Genomic DNA, 21,535 nt, shown 5'->3' on the forward strand with positions numbered 1-21,535 from the left:
GAGAAAAACTGATTGAAGATCAAAATATTAAGACAATCAAGGGAAAAACTCATTTACAAAAAATTAAGGAGCAAAACTTTCGCTGCTCCACGTATAGATCTCGTAGCAAACTCTTGCCAGTTATATACAAACTACAAATGGCACCTTGATTACATTGCAGCGACTTGCATTTTCAGGCGCCATGAATGCTACCATGTAGTCCATCCATAATTGCAAGTCGTCAGTTCATATATCGCCTGCAATTTTTTGAATTGCAGTAACATTGAATCTTTCCTTCGTCCTCATGGTTAAAATGGTAATCATACGTGATCTCTTCACCAGGAAATATATCCCTCTCAGCAAAGAAGATAACCTTGAAAAAAAGCAAAACCCAATTTTTTCCATTAGCGTGCAGTAAAAGAAAAAAATGGAAGCTGAAACCACAAACGTAATCACAACGTTGCTTGGAAGGACCGGGTGCGCCTAAATATACAAACTATCAGAGCATATAAAAAAAAAATTAATCCACAACGTTTATATATTTGCCAACGATCCAACATTAAGTAACCTTTACTGTAATCAAGAATCATGAATGAAATAATTCCTATGTATAATCAAGTGGTGACACTTTCTAAACCATAACCTACTGAATCCAGAAAATTGAATAAAATGTTCGCAATTTACCTTCTTTTCATGCCTTATAGTAATCACTTTTGCCACGCAATTTGGCTGGTCATAATAAAAAAATATTTGTTAGAATGAATTGAAGAACAAATGGAACAGAGCAATTGTTAAAACACATCTCATCTATTGAAACTTCTCACGGTCGTAGGACACAAGTTATATCAAGGATAGACCACAAGGATAGACCACAGAAATATTCATGAGTAGGGATTTAGTTTGCTCAGTGAATTGATTTTTTATTAAATAATAACCAAATCAAACTACCATTCTGCAGTTTTGTTTACAGCAATTTTTACGAATTTTGTCGATTACAATTTGTTCATTTTTTACAAAAAAATAAAATTATAAAACGTTTGTAGATACTGTTAAACATAAATGTACGAAGAATTGTGAAATAGACATACAAAATAAATTCTGTTTGTATGATTATTTTTATATTTATAATTTTAGCTTTAGCTTCCTCTATTATTTATAAATAAATTAGATAATATAGTTAACAATTACAATACAGATGTATTACCTTGTTAATAAATATAAATATTTTATAAGTAAAATTCAATCAGTCCATAAACAACCTTAAAGAGACTTTCTCTTAGATATTTGTTAGCTTTTAATTAACTCTAAATTTATAATATTTTACTTAAATACAATAAGCGATTTTACTTAATTTTATTCTTGATCCCAAACCGCACCGTTTAGTTTAGGAAAAAATAAATTCAGAAAATATCAGTTATGATCAACATCTGGTTTTACGAATTTTGGGTCGGTTTCAAATATGAACAACCTTCATTCCAGGAGTATGGAGTTGAAAGTACATGCAGCATGCACTGGCACAAAGACTGATTAGAAAAAAGGTTCTTGTTTGTACAAGCACGGTAGCTTTTTTGGACAGATCATCAATACTAAACGTTCTTAACATACATATTTGAGGACACTAGCGGAATCAATTTTACGACAAGTATTGAGTCTTTATAAGCCAACAACCATAAGCGTAGACGAAGGCATTAATGAATGCACAATAAAATCGAGAAAACTAAAAACGAGATGAACAATAAACAAAGAGTCAAACTTGAAGTAAACATACCAGACACGAGTGGTTAACAAAACGAGCAATCCCCCCTTTCCTTGTGGCATCAATAATATGCTCTTTGTCTATCCTGAAGAAGTAGCAGGCACTCTTGTACTGAAGTTTCTTTCCAGATTGATAATCCTTCTCCCTTTTATCAGCCACACGCAATCCCACAATTTCACCAATATATTCAACTACCTAAAGAAGCACAAGATACGCTTAATATTTGCAATCAGTGTAGAGGCATATGAACACTTGTAAACCAGTATCATACCACTTCACCCCGGGAAATGAATCGAGAAGTGTAAAGACCAAGTGCGTGTATACGGGACTTGTATACAACAAGGTGTTTCCATCCCTTTGCTTGTTTGTACCGAGCGTAGTCCTTCTGCATACAGTAGGAAACAAGAAAGTCAGGACAATAGGCTGAAGCTTACAATAAAAATTAGAAACTCTATCTAAAAAAGTACACGTTTTCATAGTCATAAAGCTTATGATCTGCTAAAGTAAGATGCCCGAGATATATGGAAATGCAATTTTTGTTAGGAAAACTAAACATTATCTTCTTGACTTTAAAAATGTTGAAATAAGAGGATTTAAGAAGAGGGAGGAAGGATAAATGACAATGAAACATTAGATTAATATTAACTGAGATATGTTAATATTACAATGTATGGATATGATTAAGAAACCTAGAGTATTAACCATTACACTAATCATAATACTAACTAAATAAGAGACAAATTAACAAGAGGAAATATGGTGACTGATCTTGAGAAATCACCAGTAAAGAGGAACGTGAATCTAAAGGATAAAGATACTCTAGGATAGGACAAGATAGGATGTAATATTTTCCATAATACTAACAGAGTCATATTAGTTACACATCCCAGGAAAATACTTAATCTAAAATATTAATCAGCTACTACTAGTAAACAAAATTTAAAACTCATATTTCAACAAAACAAATGTAATATCCATATTGGAGGCTATGTAACACAATCAATACATACTCGACAATCATGCTCCATATCCAAATCTGGGAATTTTGTGAGTCCTTGAGAACATAATTTCTGCCCATTGATGTGAATCCAAGCATTAAGCTGCTCCTCAGGAACAAGGCATCCACCTTGGCAGTGATTATTCTGAAAACCATCCCATCTTCTTCCCTTGTAACCCTACAATAATCCAGAATAAGACATTTAATATCATTATATGTCAGTATTCCAAAAAACTTTTGCCCTGAAAATGGTTCCCCACATCACCCGAGAGGATATAAGTCCCAAAAATGCTATGAATGAAGAAAATACCTCTACCCTGGCACAGGTGAATTCCTTTTCTTCTTGACTTCCCATTTCATGAATAGGATCATACATGGACAAATATCTAGGTTCAATAGCATGAAGCATGCATCTTCCATAAAATCCAATCTTTTCATCATCAATACCTTCAGTCTCACTTTGCAACAGGTTCTGTAAAGTTGAGAAGCAATTCTCATGGGAGTTATGGCACACTAATGGATGCAACACTTAATTTGCATTATCAAATATTTATTGACAGCAGAATTCATAATATATGTTTAAAATCAATGAAACATTCATAGTTGGCAGAAATTCTTGACAACTCATCTTAGGTACCAAACTCAAGAAAAAGAAAGTGCATACCACAGCAATGCCCAATTGTCAAGTGCAAAATAACCGACATTTGCAAAGCACTTGCAAAGTACTTGCGAAACCAGGAAGATTTAAAATGAGGTAAAGTTCATCATGATAGTTAAAATTGTAAGTCAACATGTAGAGTCATGCGATTACATTTTCTTCACAGGAGCAATTCTGATTGAAGCTCCAAACATGTTTTGATGAGATTAATAGAGCCCTAAGTCATGCAGTAGTAATACTAATACAAACCCAAGTTCACAAACAGCAAGCGATAATCCTAATATACTATAGCAGTCCCACCCAAACTAAGTCAACTAAGCTTAAGCTTTAAGCATGTCGTAAGTAATAAACCCATGATACAAATGAAATGACCTATTTCGAAAGAACTCAGACAAATAGTACTCGAGAAAAACCTTGGCAACATCCTTTGGCATATCTACTGGTAGGGAAGAATAGATCTGAATTTTTTCATAAGCTATGGTACGAGACATTTTCCCTAACAACAGATATTATTAGACCGCGTACCTATAAATAAAAATTATAGTTTTGGAAATAGTTTAACTAAAGCATCAGCCGAAAGTTTTATGATGTAAATTCCCACTTATCAAAAAGAAAAAGTACCTTTTGATGAGAACACCAAGGATGAAACTTGACAGAGCAATCAGCCACCCTGCACTCTATACAAGAACCACCCGATCGATTGCAAATGGAACAAACCTGTGAAAATAGTTTAGCGAAAGCAGAGCAAATGCTAAATGCCACAAAATAATGTTAAGAAACAGTCATAAAATAAGTTTGACCATACATACAAGTCAGAGCAAGTTGCAGGCATAATATATTTCTTCATTTTCATAGTCAAACACTTCCAACTTTTACAACTCTATATTGCATTCATTCCACAAACTACTAAGCTCACATATAAGGCCCAACAATCAGTGCGAAGCTTGCCCAAATAACCCAGAACATGAAAATAAATAGCACAGCACAAATTAGTGAAATAACCAATAAAAAGCACAAAAATTGTGAAATTATTGGGTTAACTGCCTGTACTGTAACAAGACAGACAAAGGAAGAAATAAACAGTGATTATCTATGTGACAAACAGCTTATACCCTGTTTTGCATTATATGAATTAGTTTGTGTCCTTGTTTTGAATAATAAGATACAACAAAAATAGAGAAATAGAATACCTACACGTTATACCATGTAAACAGACTACTGTATTCACACAAAATTACTAATAATGGTAAAAGGGTCAGAACCCATGGAGAACAATAATAACTTTAGTTTTACTTCAGAAATCAGTGTTCAACCAGCTTAGCAATATAAAACTCCTGTTAGGTACTCACCACATTTGCCCTGGGACGCGAAACACCAGATACATCAAAAGCACTCATGGTGTCAACATTCGGGCATCTTGTTCCAGGAGTCCAAAGACCACAAACCATATGAATCCATTGTTTAACAGTTGGATCAAGAACTCCTGCAGTAATGCTGTTGTGTACCTTGAATTTAGAAAGACTAGTGGTGGTATGCTGCATATGATTTGTAGATATTTGAACTTTCACCAGATCTGTTGATGTATCACCGATTTTTGTCTTCAAAACACTTTTTTGATCAGCCCTTGAGGATGGAAATGCATACATTTCCTTTCCAAAAAATTCACATGAAGTTGTATGCTTAGGCATGCCATCTTTCTCACCATTCCACACTTTTAGGAGGCTCTTGACAATCGCATGACTCATTGTTGCTCGAGTCATGGCTCCACCTCCATAACCACATAGGACACATGCCTTGATATTGGAACCACGCAAAACAAAAAGCATGGAAAGAAGTGTTAGATTAATTTTCATTTTCAATGAACTTATTATAGAAGACTATACATACACAGCAGCAGAGGAATCACAAATATTCATGAAAAAATCATTCAACAGATGAATAACTTTATCTTGGGGTCTGGATAGAGGGAAAGAATAAAAAACTAACACGAAGTAAAAGATTTTGATGAATGGCTTCATGTATTAGAAAGGAAAGCACAAAAAACAAAACTCATATATAAGGATTGAGAAATCAAATACAAAATTAAAAATGCACATTGGATATACAATATTTTTTGAGTTCGTTCGGCATGGTCTGCAACACCAGCGACTTCTTTTGGGTAATTTGGAAACACCATAGCAAGCTTGGTGCACCTGGCAGACAAGATAAAGGTGATATATTAAAATCTTGTTTCATACAAAAAATATGAACCGTTCAACAATTCAATATTACTTAACTGTAAAAATAAACATACTCTAATTAGGCATTGACAACATTCCAACAAACAGTTGATTTTATCATTGCTTGAGCTTCGACACACACAGCAGAACGTATCTGAGTTTATAGTAGATATGTTTAGGTGACCTTGAATAGAGCTGCAAGACAACAATGCAATGAGACACACAGTAAGAATAACAATATGGAAAGAAAACACTGGCATTTAAATGGAATACATCTAAAACAGAATATGTAAATAGGACAGTTTTTTATTTGCTTACTTTCTACTTTTTGGGCTACACAAACCAGTCTCTCTGTCTTGAGCACAATTCATCATATCCGTCACTTTGGTTTCTAACATGCATTTAAACACTGTGAGGGGACATTTCTCAGGAAAATAATTCTCTACAAATACGTGTAAATAAGAACCATGTTTCAAATGAAGAAGACATACATGTGTAAATAACAATGCATACTATTAATAAATATTGTAGTATGGGGACGTGCTCGGATAAATTTCAACCCTAAATTTAATAAATCATCACTCAGAAGTTGTTGCTACTAGACTCTGATGAAATCACAATACTCAAGTAACAAAGTTTGGTAGAATATGAATAGTCAATAAAACCAAGCATTAGTCAACATCTATCAAGATCAGCTTGTAGATCATCATAGGGTGTGGCACTCCAATCATGAAAGAAAGCCCGCATTTAAGTCAAGGAATAAATAATAAACCAATTAATAAACTACTCCAAACATGAATATGTTAATAATCCACACCTCATCATTCTAGATTCTGTTTAATTTGTTGCTAAAACAATTATTTAGAAAAACAATCACATAGCTCTTCTCAAATTCACCTTTAGCAGAGAGCTCATTAATGCTACGGTGTTTCCGAATGTCCTTGTTCTTCACCTTCAAAGGAACATTTTCTCTATTTCCAACCCTAACAACCTGCTTATCTTTAGCATCTTGCTTGCCACCTCTCTCCAAGTCTTCCAGGGACATATCAACATTTGCTTCATCATAAATTATTGTATTTTGTGTTTCAATGCTTTCCTTAAATTTTAAACCATGGTTCCCACAGCAGTACCCACTATCTGTTCCAATGCTCAATCTCTTCCATTGCTTTTCTAAAGTTAGTCTACGTTTTCCATTTGTGTGGCTCATACACCTTTTGGAAGACTTAAGGACCTTCTTGAGGGAGACAATTTTTGCAGGCTTTTGCACCTCTTTAGCCAAATGTTCTTTACAAATTTCACCATGTTTTCCACAGACTACTGGCCTTGTGATTCCATGATCATTTTCCTTCCTGCATAAGAATGGCCTCAACTTACCATTTTCAGGTTCCTCATAGGATGGTTCTTGCATATGAAACTGCTCAAAATGAGAAGTGAGATTCTTTCTCAATCTCTTTGTTCCAGAAACTCCAGGAAATGAGTGAAACTCAGCATCAGAATCTGATTGAGACTCATAGGCAACTTTATGACCGAGATGCTTTCTTAGACGATTCTTACAGGAAACAATTTTGGATGCAAATGCAGACTGTATTCGTTTGTTACAAGGTTGAGCAAAGGAAGACTTGTTAAATGATTTCTGCAGGCTAGGCAGAGAATGCAGTTGCATTTCTTTTGACAAACAAGAGGAATTAAAAATCTCAGCATCTTCATTATTCTTATTGTGCAACAAGGAAGTGAATTCGGAAGATAATGAAGCATCTAGAATCCTCACTGCATTTCTCTTTCGCTTTCTTCCTTTGATGCCCCTCTTGACTTTTTGAGATTGATTGGTTTTACAATTAGCAGAAAGCAAAAAATGATTTTGATTCTTTTCTTTCTTCCATATCGAGGAATCTAACAGTTTAAGATCATCAAGTAGATCACAACATGATTCATCATTCAACACTCTCGAACAACCATTTTTCAAATAATTCCCAGAGATCAAGCCTAGAGACTCATCAGTTCTTTTACTTTCAACCAAATCTGACATGGAGCCTTGATCAATACCTGACCCTTCATCAACTACGAGGTTGTTGACAAAGCCAGTGTCTATAGCATCATCAGTACAGTAATCAATTTTGTTCACCATCACAGAGGCCTGAGTAATCACAGGAGCAGAGCATCCAGAAGAAACATTAGAATTTTCTTTCTCTTCTGACAGGTCTCCCATATCAGTGGTTCTTTTGGAGCGTTTTGTGGAAATTTTTCCAAGTTGAAAACCATCTCGTCCTTCCTTATCCAAACCATTAGATGTTTGATCTAAAGTTCTTGCATCACAAACTGCTTTCCTGACCTTACTGGGCACATCTCTCCATTGAGGAGTATGAAAGCCAATTATGGTTGAGTCTTGGCCAAGTATCTTCCCACCTTGCTCAAAGTGGATATTTCCATTGTTCGAAATATTCAGATTTCTACACAAATCTAAAGGCATCTTCAAAGAAGTTTCACCACTGACATCAGCAAATTGTTGCCCTATGTTCTTACAAAGGGGTTGGCAACAGTTTATCAGAGCAGCACAAGGATACTTCCCTTCCACACATATATTTGACGGTTGCTCAGAGCATTTTTCAAATGCACTAGATCTGATATTGTCTTTGCTTATACCAAGGCTGCAACATCAAAATTGTAGGAGAGAAAGTGACAAAAATAATTAGAGGTGTCACTTAAAAATGGATGGAAAAGTTTGCAGATATTAGTAAATGTAACCCAATTTTCTGATCTGACAAGAGGGAATTAGAAAAATGAATAATGTTTATCAATGAAATACCCAAATGACATGCATAAAAACAAAGCCAGGCAGGCATTTTTTTTCGCAGTTACTGGTTTTAGGTGTTTATCCCAGCATAAACAAAAACTACAGTACCTATTCTTGCAACATATTGCGTTAAAGTTCCATCACCCACTCTTCTGACAATGGATGATTTCACCTATATATCTCTATGAACATGTTAGGAAGCATTTCTACATCCACTCACATCTACATCCACTCACATTTAAGATGCCAAACTTATATAGTCAGCTTTCTCTACAGAAATTTGAAGATCAATTTACACAATCTTGAGGTTTTACCTAAATAAATTTGCTTAAGAAATTACCTGAAAAAGAACAAGAGTTGCAGTTTCATCCACAAATGTCAACAAAATAACGGGTACAATAGTCACTGCTACAGAATAATGTTGGAGACTGATTTATCCCCAAAGCCTTAAGTATTATACCAGGGTAGCCAATTATGGAATGGCCTCTATGTTGACAAAAAGAAGATGATGAACATCTTCCTCCAATAAGGAGTTTTGATGATGATGATGACTTATGAAGAAGTATGGAAGACTTAATGATGATGCATGAAAAAATGTTGAAGACTTAAAAAAATGCTTCGATTCAAGAGATTAATTGAAGACTTAAGAGTTTAGTTGTTTAAAGTCTTGTAATATGTGTACATTATTTAAGATAGTTAAATTTGTAGGTCAAGAGTCAAAAGGCAGAATCCAAACAACAGAACACTGAAAGAAAGTCTTATTTTTATAAAACCCACTATGATAATTGATTATCATAAGTTTTCTTTTAAACTTTTCAGAAACTACTCTAGAATAATCGATTATTTCAGAGGATAATCGATTATCAGCGCGAAACAATGTTTTCCAGAAACTGCTCTGGAATAATCGATTATCACTTATGATAATCGATTATCTATGGCAGTTGTGACTTAACTTTTCATATTCTTAACCTAATTTCTAAATAGGCTTTTATAAATAGAGTGGTAGGCTTTCATTGTAAAATACAGAAGTTAGAGAAGTTTGAGTACTTGAGAACTCTCGGTGGGAAGGCTTTGAAAAACCTAGTGTGGGTAGAGCGATAACTTTCATCAAGTGGGATCTTGAGTGATTGAGTGCTGCTGCTGTTGCTAGGAGAATTCAGTCATCCTTTGTGTGATTCAAAGGAGGTGTTCATTCCTTGTGTGATTCAAGGAAGGTGTTTTCATCCCTTAAGATTTCAAGGGAGGTGTTTTCTAAACTTAATCTTTCTTATCATTGATTGTAAATTTGGTTCATTTTAGTGATTGAGTTAATCTCGTTTTTTAGAGATTAACAACTGGACGTAGGGTCTTTTGATCCGAACCAGTATAAATACTTTATGCAATTTTCTCTTCTCTACTCTCTTTATTTTATTATGTTTATTAAAATAAAGGAAATAATTTTAATTGTTCTTTGATATTAAAAGGGAAAATTTTAAAAGCACAATTTTTATTAAGAACCCAATTCACCCTCCTTTTGGTTTTTGTCCAAATGCCAAACATTCCGCTGCGCGATACCAACAATTGGTATCAAAGCTTGCTTTGATAGTTCTTCAAAATTTTCGAAAATGGTTGGACAAAATCAAACTTTTGCCGAGGGTGCGTCTATCAACGGAACTCCTCTTTTTACTAGTGAAAATTATCCTTTCTGGAAAGTTAGGATGCAAATTTTTCTGGAATATGTTGATAGAGGTATTTGGATGCAGTGTTAAATGGTCCATTTGTGCCTGTTAATGTTGTAAATGATGTGCAGGAACCAAAGTTATTCTAACAATGAACTGCAGATGAAAATAGACGAGCTTAGTACGATGTAAAGGCTAAAAATATTATTTCATCTGCTTTAACCCTTGATGAGTTTTACAGGATCTCAGTCTGCACCAGTGCACGAGATATGTGGGAAATTTTGCGTGTGACTCATGAAGGAACAAATGACGTAAAAAGGGCACGCAAGAACTCCTTAATACAAGAATACGAAATGTTCCGAATGCAACAAGGCAAAACCATTTACGATGTGCATAAGAGATTCACCCACATCGTTAATCACCTCTCTGGATTAGGTAAAAATTTTGATATTGATGAATTAAATATTAAAATTTTGAAATCTTTGAACAGGACATGACAGCCAAAGGTTACGACGATTTCTGAATCTCAAAATCTAGCAACAATGTCCATGGAGGCTCTTTTTGGTAAGTTGAGAAAGCATGAACTTGAACTTGAACTTGGGCGTTTAAATGAAGAAGAGGACCAAGGAAGGAAAAGGAACATAGCTTTCAAATCTAAGATTTTGAAAAGCAAAAGCCTCAAAGAAGATGATGACACTGACAATGAGAATATGAGTCTCATGATAAAGAAATTCACAAAGTTTATGAAGAACAAAGGCAAAGGACATCACAGAAGGTTTAAAAAACCAAAACCAAAACTTTGTTTCAAATTTCAATTGCTATGGATGTGGTGAAACAGGTCACATAAAAGTGAACTACCCAAATGCTAAAAAGGGTAAAGATAAGAAGGGCAAAAAGGTTTTCAAGAAAAAGAAATGAGAGGATAACGATTCAAGTTCTTCTTCAAGCTCATCCAGTTCTAGTGAATCTGATGTGGAAGCAAATCTATGTTTGATTGCTGACCATGACTCTTCTGATAGTGAGGTAAGCTCTTATGGTGAAAATGATTATGATGCTCTATATGATGCATTTCAACAATTGCTCTTTAAATCTAGTAAATTAGATGTTGCTCACGAGAAATTAAAATTTGATTTTAAGGAGTTACAAAGTAAGTTTGAAAAGTCTCTTGAGGAAGAAGAAATTTTGAAAAATAAAATTTCAATTTTAGAAAATAAAAAGACTGAAAATGTTGAATGTGCATCTTGCAAAAGTTATATGTTTGATATTAACATTCTTGAAAAACAACTTGAAGATGCAACAAATAATAAAATTTTTGAAAAACCAATGTTTAGGAGAAAGGTCTTTCATAAAAATAAGCAAACTCCCAAGAATAAAAATAAAAGAACTCGTAGAGTATGGGTAGAAAAAGGAACAACTCATTCTTGGAATATAAATTGTGTTACATGTTTCTATTGTATGCAAAAAGGACATACTTCTAACAAATGTAGAATCAAACATTTTGATGTTCCTAATGGAAGATGTGCTTGGATTCCTATTATAAAGTAACATGTCTCTAACCTTAAAGGACCCAAAGAAGTTTATTGGGGACCAAAATGTTATTGTTCTCTGTCTCACAGGTTATTTCAAAATCAAGAAAGTCCCTTTGATGTTTAAGAGCTAGTATATTCATCAAACTTTTGGTATCTTGGTGAGTTCTATGATTTTATAATGGGTTTGGGAATATTATATATGTGTAAAAATGGTAAAAATCATTGATTTCAGTGTTTTCCGATAAAACTCCGCTGTGATAATCGATTATCTCAAGTGATAATCGATTATCAACAAATCTGGAAATTTTTTTTCGTGGGTATGAACCAATAATCGATTATCTTAGGCTGATAATCGATTATCTTGCATAGTAGGACGCATATTTTCAAATTTTTTACCGTTTGAGTGAGCTTTTCGAAAATTTAGACCATGAGCAACAACTAGGTACTTCATAAATGCAAATTAGTACGTTGGAGTTCATTTTGTTAATATAACATTTCCTTCTTTAAACCCATATTTTTTAATCTTTAGAGTCTCTCTTTCATTTAGGGGGAGTCTTTGATTAAGGGGTAGTATTTATTCTTGAAATGTTTGTATCAAAAAGGAGAAATATTAAATGTAGGAGGAGTTTTATATCTTAAACAATTTTTTAAGAGGAACTTAAGTTATTTGATTTAGGGGGAGTTGTCTAAAAAAATTCATTTTTGATTTTGATAAAAAAGGGGGAGATATATTTGTGTTGATATCTTGTGATAATTGGGAAGATATGTGTTTACTGATGTATTGTAATACATTGTTTTTTAAAAAGGAGGAGAAAAGTTATTTATCTTTTATTTGGATTAACTATTCTTTTCTCTTAAGTTGTTTATTAAGAACAAAACACATCACAAGTCTTCAGCAATTTTTGATCATCATAAAAAGGGGGAAATTGTTGACAAAAAGAAGAAGATGAACATCTTCTTCCAATAAGAAGTTTTGATGATGATGATAACTTATGAAGAAGTATGGAAGACTTGATGATGATGCATGGAAAAATGTTGAAAAAAATGCTTCAATTCAAGAGATTAATTGAAGACTTAAGAGTTTAGTTGTTTAAAGTCTTGTAATATGTGTACATTATTTAAGATAGTTAAATTAGTAGGTCAAGAGTCAAAAGGCAGAACCCAAACAGTAGAGCACTGAGAGAAAGTCTTATTTTTACAAAACGCACTGTGATAATTGATTATCACTTATGATAATCGATTATAATAAGTTTTCTTTTAAATTTTTCAGAAACTGCTCTGGAATAATCGATTATTTCAGAGGATAATCGATTATCAGCGCGAAACAATGTTTTTCAGAATCTGCTCTGGAATAATCAATTATCACCTATGATAATCGATTATCTATGGCAGTTGTGACTTAACTTTTCATATTCTTAATCTAATTTCTAAATAGGCTTTTATAAATAGAGTGGTAGTCTTTCATTGTAAAATACAGAAGTTAGAGAAGTCTAAGTACTTGAAAACTCTCTATAGGAAGGCTTTGAAAAACCTAGTGTGGGTAGAGCGATAACTTTCATCAAGTGGGATCTTGAGTGATTGAGTGTTGCTGCTGTTGCTAGGAAAAGTTAGTCATCCTTTGTGTGATTCAAAGGAGGTGTTCATTCCTTGTGTGATTCAAAGAAGGTGTTTTCATCCCTTGTGGATTTCAAGGGAGGTGTTTTCTAAACCTAATCTTTCTTATCATTGATTGTAAGTTTGGTTTATTTTAGTGATTGAATTAATCTCGATTTTTAGAGATTAGTAACTAGACGTAGGGTCTTTTGATCCGAACCAGTATAAATACTTTGTGCAATTTTCTCTTCTCTACCCTCTTTATTTTATTGTGTTTATTAAAATAAAGGAAATAATTTTAATTGTTCTTAGATATTAAAAGGGAAAATTTTAAAAGCACAATTTTTATTAAGAACTCAATTCACCCTCCTCTTGGTTTTTGTCCAAGCGCCAAACATTCCGCTGCGCGATACCAACACTCTATACATATCATAAATACGCATCATAACTAATAATCAACAATCATAATCTTGAGACTCAATCACCCGCCAATCTAAGGGACATTTAACAAGTCAACAAAAACAAGAGTCTGATCTGAGGTGTTCTGTTGACCTGATTGTGACTAAGAAGATGCTGTGTATAAACCAACTGCAATTAATAATCAGCAGAGGAAAACAAAAGACAAAACAGGATGAAGAGGGTGTGTTTCACATAATAAAGAAACAAAGAATAGAAGGATGCAAGAAGTTGCACAGAAAAAAAGGTGAACCTTCAGGGAATGCGGCATATTATGTGGAATAAGGAGAAGACTAACCCAGTGTAAAGGAGGCCAAATAAAACTGGTTAAATTTTCAGAAAGAATGTAATTGTAAATGGGATAAATTACACACCACACAGTATCATATAATCACAAAGCAAGGGTTTTTACCCTATCTAGAAAAGCAAAGGCATCTTCCAGAAATTGTCGCATCCAATGTAAATTTTCATGTTTACTTGGAGAAGCAACCATGTTAGTCATTCTTTGAGTAAGGGAGGATTTTTATTCCTGTTTTCATTATGATCCGGACAAACATAAAATTTCAAAATCACCTTAAAATTTTGAGCGGTTAGTGAACAAAGGAGAAAAGAGAAAAATTTAACGGCCTGTTAATCTCAATGAACATAATTTGTTTTCAATCTGTAAGATTGATATCATAACTTTGCACAAACGCAATGCAATGTGTTGAGAATAAAGAAGATAGGGATTGAGATTAATCTCCCTTGTGTATAAACCACACATAGGGTAATCTATTTATAATAGAAAGAGGTACAAGTAAAAAGAGTAACTGAAAATAAAAAGATTAAATAGAAGATATTGTTTGATATTGTGGTTATCAATATCTAACAATATCTTAATAATATCAAACTATATCTAACACTCCCCCTCAAGCTGGAGCATACAAATCGTATGTGCCAAGCTTGTTACAAATATAATCAATTCTAGGCCCCCGTAAGGACTTCGTAAAAATATCTGCTAACTGATCACTTGAGTTAACAAACTCAGTCTTAATGTCTCCAGACATAACCTTTTCCCGAACGAAATGACAATCAATCTCAATGTGTTTAGTCCTCTCATGAAAGACAGGATTAGAGCTAATATGAAGGGTAGCCTGATTGTCACACACAAGTGTCATTTGAGTAACATCTCCAAATTGTAACTCTTGAAGCAATTGCTTGAGCCAAACAAGTTCACAGGCAGCTGAGGCCATAGCTCTATATTCTGCTTCTGCACTAGATCTTGCTACAACACTCTGTTTCTTACTTTTCCACGAGATCAAGTTACCACCAATGGAGACACAATACCCAGATGTAGATCTTCTATTAGAAGGAGATCCTGCCCAATCAGCATCTGAATAGCAAACAACTCTTGAATGGTTATTAGAACCATATAACAATCCTTTTCCAGGAGATCTTTTAATATACTTCAAGATACGAATGACTGCATTCCAATGATCTTCACATGGGGAATTAAGAAATTGGCTTACCACACTGACTGCAAAAGAAATGTCAGGACGAGTAACGGTAAGATAATTTAATTTTCCAACTAATCTTCTATACTGCTCAGGATCAGATATAGGCTCCCCTTGATTTGGTAGAAGTTTAGTATTGGGATCCATGGGTGTATCAACAGACTTTGAACTCACCAACCCAGTTTCCTCCAGAATATCCATGGCATACTTTCTTTGAGATATAACAATACCATCATTGGACTGTGTCACCTCAATACCCAAGAAATATTTGAGTTTGCCAAGATCTTTTGTCTGAAAATGGTGACAGATATGTTGTTTCAACTGAGAGATGCCATGGTTGTTACTCCCTGTAAGAACGATGTCATCAACATATACTATCAAGTAAACACATCCAGCACTCGAGTGTTGATAAAAAACAGAATGATCTGTTTCACACCGAGTCATACCAAATTGTTGAACAACATTGCTAAACTTTCCAAACCAGGCCCTAGGAGATTGTTTTAGGCCATATAGTGATTTGCGAAGACGACATACCATCCCAGAAGACTCCCCCTGAGCAACAAACCCTGGAGGTTGCTCCATATAGATTTCTTCTTGCAAATCACCATTGAGGAAAAAATTTTTAACATCTAGTTGATAAAGAGGCCATTGTTGAAGAGCAGCCATGGCGATAAATAAACGAACAGAAGCCATCTTTGCCACGGGGGAAAAAGTATCGCCATAATCCAAACCAAAAATTTGAGTATAACCTTTGGCCACAAGACGAGCTTTGAGGCGATCAATAGTACCATCAGGTCCAACTTTGATAGCAAACACCCACCTGCAACCAACAACAGATTTTCCAGACGGTAACGGGACCAGATCCCAAGTTCCACTGTTATGAAGAGCAATTAGTTCATCTGTCACGGCCTGACGCCAACCAGGATGGGCTAAAGCTTCACGGACAGTTTTTGGAATGGTCACAGTAGAAAGAGAGGAAAGACATGTATAAAAAGGTAATGACAAGCGATGATAACTCAAAGCAATATAATGGGGAGAGGGATTACGGGTAGAACGCATACCTTTTCGGAGGGCAATGGGAAGGTCAGACTCAGGTGTTAGAGCCGGAGGAGACAGAGCAGTTGGCACTTGAGTGGAGTCACATGGTGGTAGTTGTGATCGGTTTCGGCGACTATAAACCTGAAGAGGTGGTGGAGAAGCGGACTGTGGAGCAGGAACCGATGGTGACGAAGACACAGTACGAGGGTCATAAACAAGAGGAACATTAAAGGTATGAGAAGAGGTGTCAGAACTAGATGGAGGTAGAGGTGAAGTTTGACTCTTAAAATAAAGGGAGAACTCATCAAAGGTGACATCTGCAGACACAAAATAACGATTAAGAAAAGGAGAAAAACATTTGTATCCTTTTTGTGATCTTGTAAACCCTAAGAAAACACACTTATGTGATCTAGGAGAAAGCTTGTCAAGACCAGGACTGAAATTATGAACAAAACATGTAGACCCGAAAACTCTTAGAGGTAAGGGATGAAGAGGGTCATGAGGAAATAAAATGGAATGAGGGATGTTATTCTTTAAAACCGAAGAAGGCATGCGATTAATAAGATAACATGCAGTAAGAATAGCATCACCCCAAAAATGTTCAGGAACCGCTCCATGAATTAAAAGAGTGCGAGTGGTTTCAATAAGATGTCTATTTTTACGTTCAGCTACACCATTTTGTTGAGGGGTATAAGCACAAGAAGTTTGATGCAGAATACCGTGAGAAGCCATAAATTGTTTAAAAGAATGAGAAAGATATTCACGGCCATTATCACTGCGCAAAACTCGAATAGAAACACCGAACTGAGTTTTAATTTCATGAAAAAAAGATTGAAAGATATGAAATAATTCCGAACAATGTTTCATTAAAAATAACCAAGTACATCTAGAATAATTATCAATGAAAGTAACAAAATATTGAAAACCTAAAGTAGACTTAACGCGGCTAGGACCCCAAATGTCAGAGTGAACCAATGCAAAAGGGGATGAAGCACCACGTGTGACACTACGAGGAAAGGAAGTACGACTATGTTTGCCTAATTGGCATGACTCACACCAAATGAGATAATTTGAACAAGGCAGGGACAAGCTGTTGTAACTTAGCAAGGCTTGGATGACCTAACTGAGCATGAAGAAGAGAGGGAGACTCCATAACTGCACCAACTTGTGTAGAAGGACGGAGATGATAAAGACCATGAGACTCACATCCTGTGCCAATCACCTGTTTCGAACTCCGGTCCTGTAAACACACAGAATTGTGGGTAAAAGAAACAACACAATTCAGAGAACGAGTTAGACGACTAATGGACAACAGGTTAAAAGGAGACCCAGGGACATAAAGAACATTATCAATGGTTAAAGAAGGAAAAAGTTTAACAGTGCCAACACCATGAGATGAGACTCTAGAACCATCAGCCAGTGTAACAGAAGGTAAATGATTAGGAGAGGATAAAGAAGAGAACAAAGATTTGTTACCAGTAATATGATCAGTGGCTCCTGAATCAAACACCCAAGGACCAAGAGAAGAAGATCGAATCAGACCAACAAAAGATGTACCTGTGTGAGCGAGTGGAACTAGAAGACTCATGATCCTTATACCATTTGAGAAATTTGTTGAACATAGCAGGTGTATCAGGTGAAACAGAAGGAGGATCCCCAGTAGAGGAAGGTGGGGAAAGGTTGGTCTGAACAGCTTGCCACAATGTTCACACTCATGTAATGCATAACACTTGTCAATCTTGTGACCGAGCTTGCCACAGTGGTCACACTTAGGACGCCCTTTTCCCTGTTTGCGAGGGCGAGTCCGGTCATCACGATGAGATACCAATGCAGAAGAATCATCAACGGAAGCAGGTGTATCAGTGTTAGGTTGTTCTGGTACACGCAAAAGAGTAGAGCATGTTGAAGTTAAGGTGGGGACAACCGGGGAACCCAAAATTTGATCACGAATATGTGAATATTTATCAGCAAGCCCGTGTAATGCTCCGAGCATGAAGAACTTTGAGCGTTGTTCGATCTTCGTGGCAGGGTCGGGGGAAGGAGGCAATAATTCATTGAATTCATGAAATAAAGCATGAATTTTGCCCATATAATCAGTCATAGAGTCTTGATGTTTAGAGGAAATAAGCGTTGCAAATTTAGAACAGACACCATAGAGACGTTGAGTATCATTGGTGTATAATAACTTGGCATGCTCTCAGATTTGAGCACACGTTTCGTAGGAACGAAAAAGTTGCTTTAACGAAGGATCAAGAGTACCCTTAAGAACCACACATAATTGAGCATCAATGGTTTCCCAACGGTCGTTCTCAGCAGGAGTGAGAGTAGATGCTTTCGGGGCAAGATGATCAAGATACCTCTGACTCTTAAGCCATAAGCGGACGTCTGATGACCATGTGGCATAATTATGGCCAGTTAACTTGTCAATGGATAAGTGTACATTAACATAGTTAGTGTAGATGGACGGGTCAGACACACTAAAAAAGTTTTCAGAATGGGAAGAGGCAGCGGAAGACGCCATGGAGGAGGCACGGCTTCAAGGTTGCCGGTCAGAATTGGCACTCCAGCAACAGAGGTCCGACGGCGAAGGTCCGGCGGAGGTCCGGCGGAGGTTCGGCAAAGATCCGGCAAAAGTCCGGCGAAGGTCCGGCAAAAGTCCGGCGAAAGTCCAGCGGCGGTCCGGCGGTGGTCCGGCGGCGACAGAGGCAGAGGCAACGGCGACGAAAAGAAAAGATACCTTAAGCTCTGGATACCATGTTGAGAATAAAGAAGATAGGGATTGAGATTAATCTCCCTTGTGTATAAACCACACATAAGGTAATCTATTTATAATAGAAAGAGGTACAAGTAAAAAGAGTAACTGAAAATAAAAAGATTAAATAGAAGATATTGTTTGATATTGTGGTTATCAATATCTAACAATATCTTAATAATATCAAACTATATCTAACACAATGCAATGCAACTTCAGTTGTCTTCAATCTGTAAGACGCACTATCATGCCACTAAAGCACACTGATAGCTAATTTGATGATAGGTGAAAGTCATTATTAAAAAAAAAGTAACAAAATTAAAAAAGACAACCTATATCCTTGACTGTGGATAATGAGGACAGAACATTCAAAATGAAAAATATAACATGATTATTTACATTATCTGAACTGATCATGCCCCTAAAAGTAAATTATCCCATGCCACAAGTAGCGACATAATTGCATAGTTCCTTTAACTTTGCCGGTCTATTTGTTAACCACAAAGCAAAACAAGCACATCAAACATATCAACACATTTAGCAAATATATAACCAAGTAAGCTAGGCCTCCTAGTTATAACAGCCATGAGTTTCCACACCCATGCTTTCCATTATACTACCTAGATTAAGCCAATGGCTGATGTTTCTTCCCCAGAAAATTTAAAACATCTTGCAACGCTTCATTGTTGTCTTGCTAACAAAGCCATTAAATTAACTACCCCACCCCCAAATATTCACATATTTAATAAGAGGTTGAAATTATTTGCTTGCAGGTACAGGTTAGGTTCGATGGGATCATTGGTTATAACAGGACAGGTTTCTCTCTCCCTCCAATGTATCACATTTCTCTCACTATCTATCCCACATATCGGAAAAATCCTAAACTTTCACATTGACTAGAAATAGAACTTAAAAAGGGTATATTATAAGGAGAGCACAACACTCATCGCATAAGTTCTTTTCGAATATTTAGTTAGACACAAACTCAGATTCTATACCAGATCCACTCTACTAAAGGGTGGCCTATCATGTTATCCATGCACCAAATCCAGCCGAATTGGGTGAGGAGAGATATATGGAGAAAAACTCAAGTCCCACATTTACTTGACATAATGAAGGAGTGTACAAGTGAGGGGCACTGAACTCATAAGTTGATTTTGGGGATTTAAGTTAAGTCCAAACGCACATTCTAAGACCCCCAACACATTGAAGTAAACAAATAAATTAAGCATCTATTTAATTAGTTTCTACCACACAAAAGCTTATTTCATAACTTTGACCATAAAAAAAATATAACCTTATTTCATTCGTAAGCTTCACCATGAACTTTAACTTACAGAAATCATAACCTATTTCAAAAACCCAAACATACAGTTCTCCAAATGCGCCTCTAGTATCTTCTTCCTCACCCTTCTAGAGTCAAACAAAACAACAACTCATACCCTAAACATAGTTATAGAATCAAGGGAAAATCACTCCTTAAGAAGCCATTAGAATAGGCTGCAAACTGAATATGCTAGCTGATTTTAAAATCAAAGCTACAAAAAGATAATTTTCCAGCAGTGCAACACAGATATCCTTATGACATTTAACATCATAGTTTTCTGCAATTACCTTAAAGAAGTCTCTTCATTTTGAAGATCGTAAGAATGTTTACATTGTGATTCCTTTTCTTTAGAATGTAAAGGTGTTGGTGACAGGTCAGACAAATGATAATATCCGTTCATACCTGTAAGAACAATCACAATTAAATGCACAAGCTACAAAACTAAACTAACATTAAATTTCACAATCAATGGAAGGCTATCTCTAAAACCACAGTTAAAAGTCATGGGAAAATTAAAAAAGCATTATGCTTGCCTTTGAGGGAAGGCAACTTCTCTAAACCAACAGTATTCTCATGATTCTCAAATATCCAACTATTCTGAGGCAATTTTAATGTTGCACAAGAGGTTCCCTGTTCAGATGTTGAAGCCTCACAAGTATAATGCTGAACTTTCAAAATACTGCTGGATCCCCCTTGCTTCTGATTCATATTAAAATGCAATGCATGATGTGCTTAGATAACTCTGGTATCTGTGTCATAGCAAGCAACCTCGTGTTTTCATCAACAAAATAAGCATCCATATTGTTGAGAATAAAGAAGATAGGGATTGAGATTAATCTCCCTTGTGTATAAACCACACATAGGGTAATCTATTTATAATAGAGAGAGGTACAAGTAAAAAGAGTAACTGAAAATAAAAAGATTAAATAGAAGATATTGTTTGATATTGTGGTTATCAATATCTAACAATATCTTAATAATATCAAACTATATCTAACACTCCCCCTCAAGCTGGAGCATACAAATCGTATGTGCCAAGCTTGTTACAAATATAATCAATTCTAGGCCCCCGTAAAGACTTCGTAAAAATATCTGCTAACTGATCACTTGAGTTAACAAACTCAGTCTTGATGTCTCCAGACATAACCTTTTCCCGAACGAAATGACAATCAATCTCAATGTGTTTAGTCCTCTCATGAAAGACAGGATTAGAGCTAATATGAAAGGCAGCCTGATTGTCACATACAAGTGTCATTTGAGTAATATCTCCAAATTGTAACTCTTGAAGC

At 35.4% G+C, this 21,535-nt stretch overlaps 1 protein-coding gene across 2 annotated transcripts; it reads right to left on the reverse strand.

The window, feature by feature from the left end:
* Positions 1 to 12: 12 nt before the first annotated feature.
* LOC114194743 (uncharacterized) lies at positions 13 to 21,089 on the reverse strand. Of its 2 annotated transcripts, none has more exons than XM_085665307.1 (14): positions 20,780 to 21,089; positions 20,534 to 20,648; positions 6,507 to 8,254; positions 5,928 to 6,018; positions 5,684 to 5,804; positions 5,496 to 5,582; positions 4,740 to 5,183; positions 4,012 to 4,107; positions 3,043 to 3,204; positions 2,746 to 2,910; positions 2,007 to 2,120; positions 1,748 to 1,930; positions 664 to 708; positions 13 to 352 (listed from the first exon to the last, which is right to left on the reverse strand). In XM_085665307.1, the coding sequence occupies exons 1-14, from the start codon at positions 20,952 to 20,954 to the stop codon at positions 221 to 223; spliced, it is 3,678 nt and encodes a 1,225-aa protein (XP_085521433.1). In that variant the 5' UTR covers positions 20,955 to 21,089; the 3' UTR covers positions 13 to 220. The 2 variants fall into 2 exon arrangements, with proteins under 2 accessions (XP_085521433.1, XP_027940926.2); XM_028085125.2 differs by having other exon boundaries at positions 5,928 to 6,000; positions 20,780 to 20,980.
* Between the last annotated feature and the right edge of the window lie 446 nt (positions 21,090 to 21,535).

Source organism: Vigna unguiculata, chromosome 8, assembly GCF_037176805.1.
Source record: "Vigna unguiculata cultivar grain cowpea cultivar isolate G323 ecotype 2 chromosome 8, ASM3717680v1, whole genome shotgun sequence".
NCBI lineage: Eukaryota > Viridiplantae > Streptophyta > Magnoliopsida > Fabales > Fabaceae > Vigna > Vigna unguiculata.

What these genes read in the sequence shown, in the direction of transcription:
- LOC114194743 (XM_085665307.1), bottom strand. Translation starts at nt 20,954, where the DNA reads ATGAATCAGAAGCAAGGGGGATCCAGCAGTATTTTGAAAGTTCAGCAT. An exon ending in TGTAGCCCAAAAAGTAGAAA is followed by an intron (nt 5,805 to 5,927) that starts GTAAGCAAATAA and finishes GTTGTCTTGCAG; the next exon opens with CTCTATTCAAGGTCACCTAA. An exon ending in TTGTTAACCACTCGTGTCTG is followed by an intron (nt 709 to 1,747) that starts GTATGTTTACTT and finishes TATTATGACCAG; the next exon opens with CCAAATTGCGTGGCAAAAGT.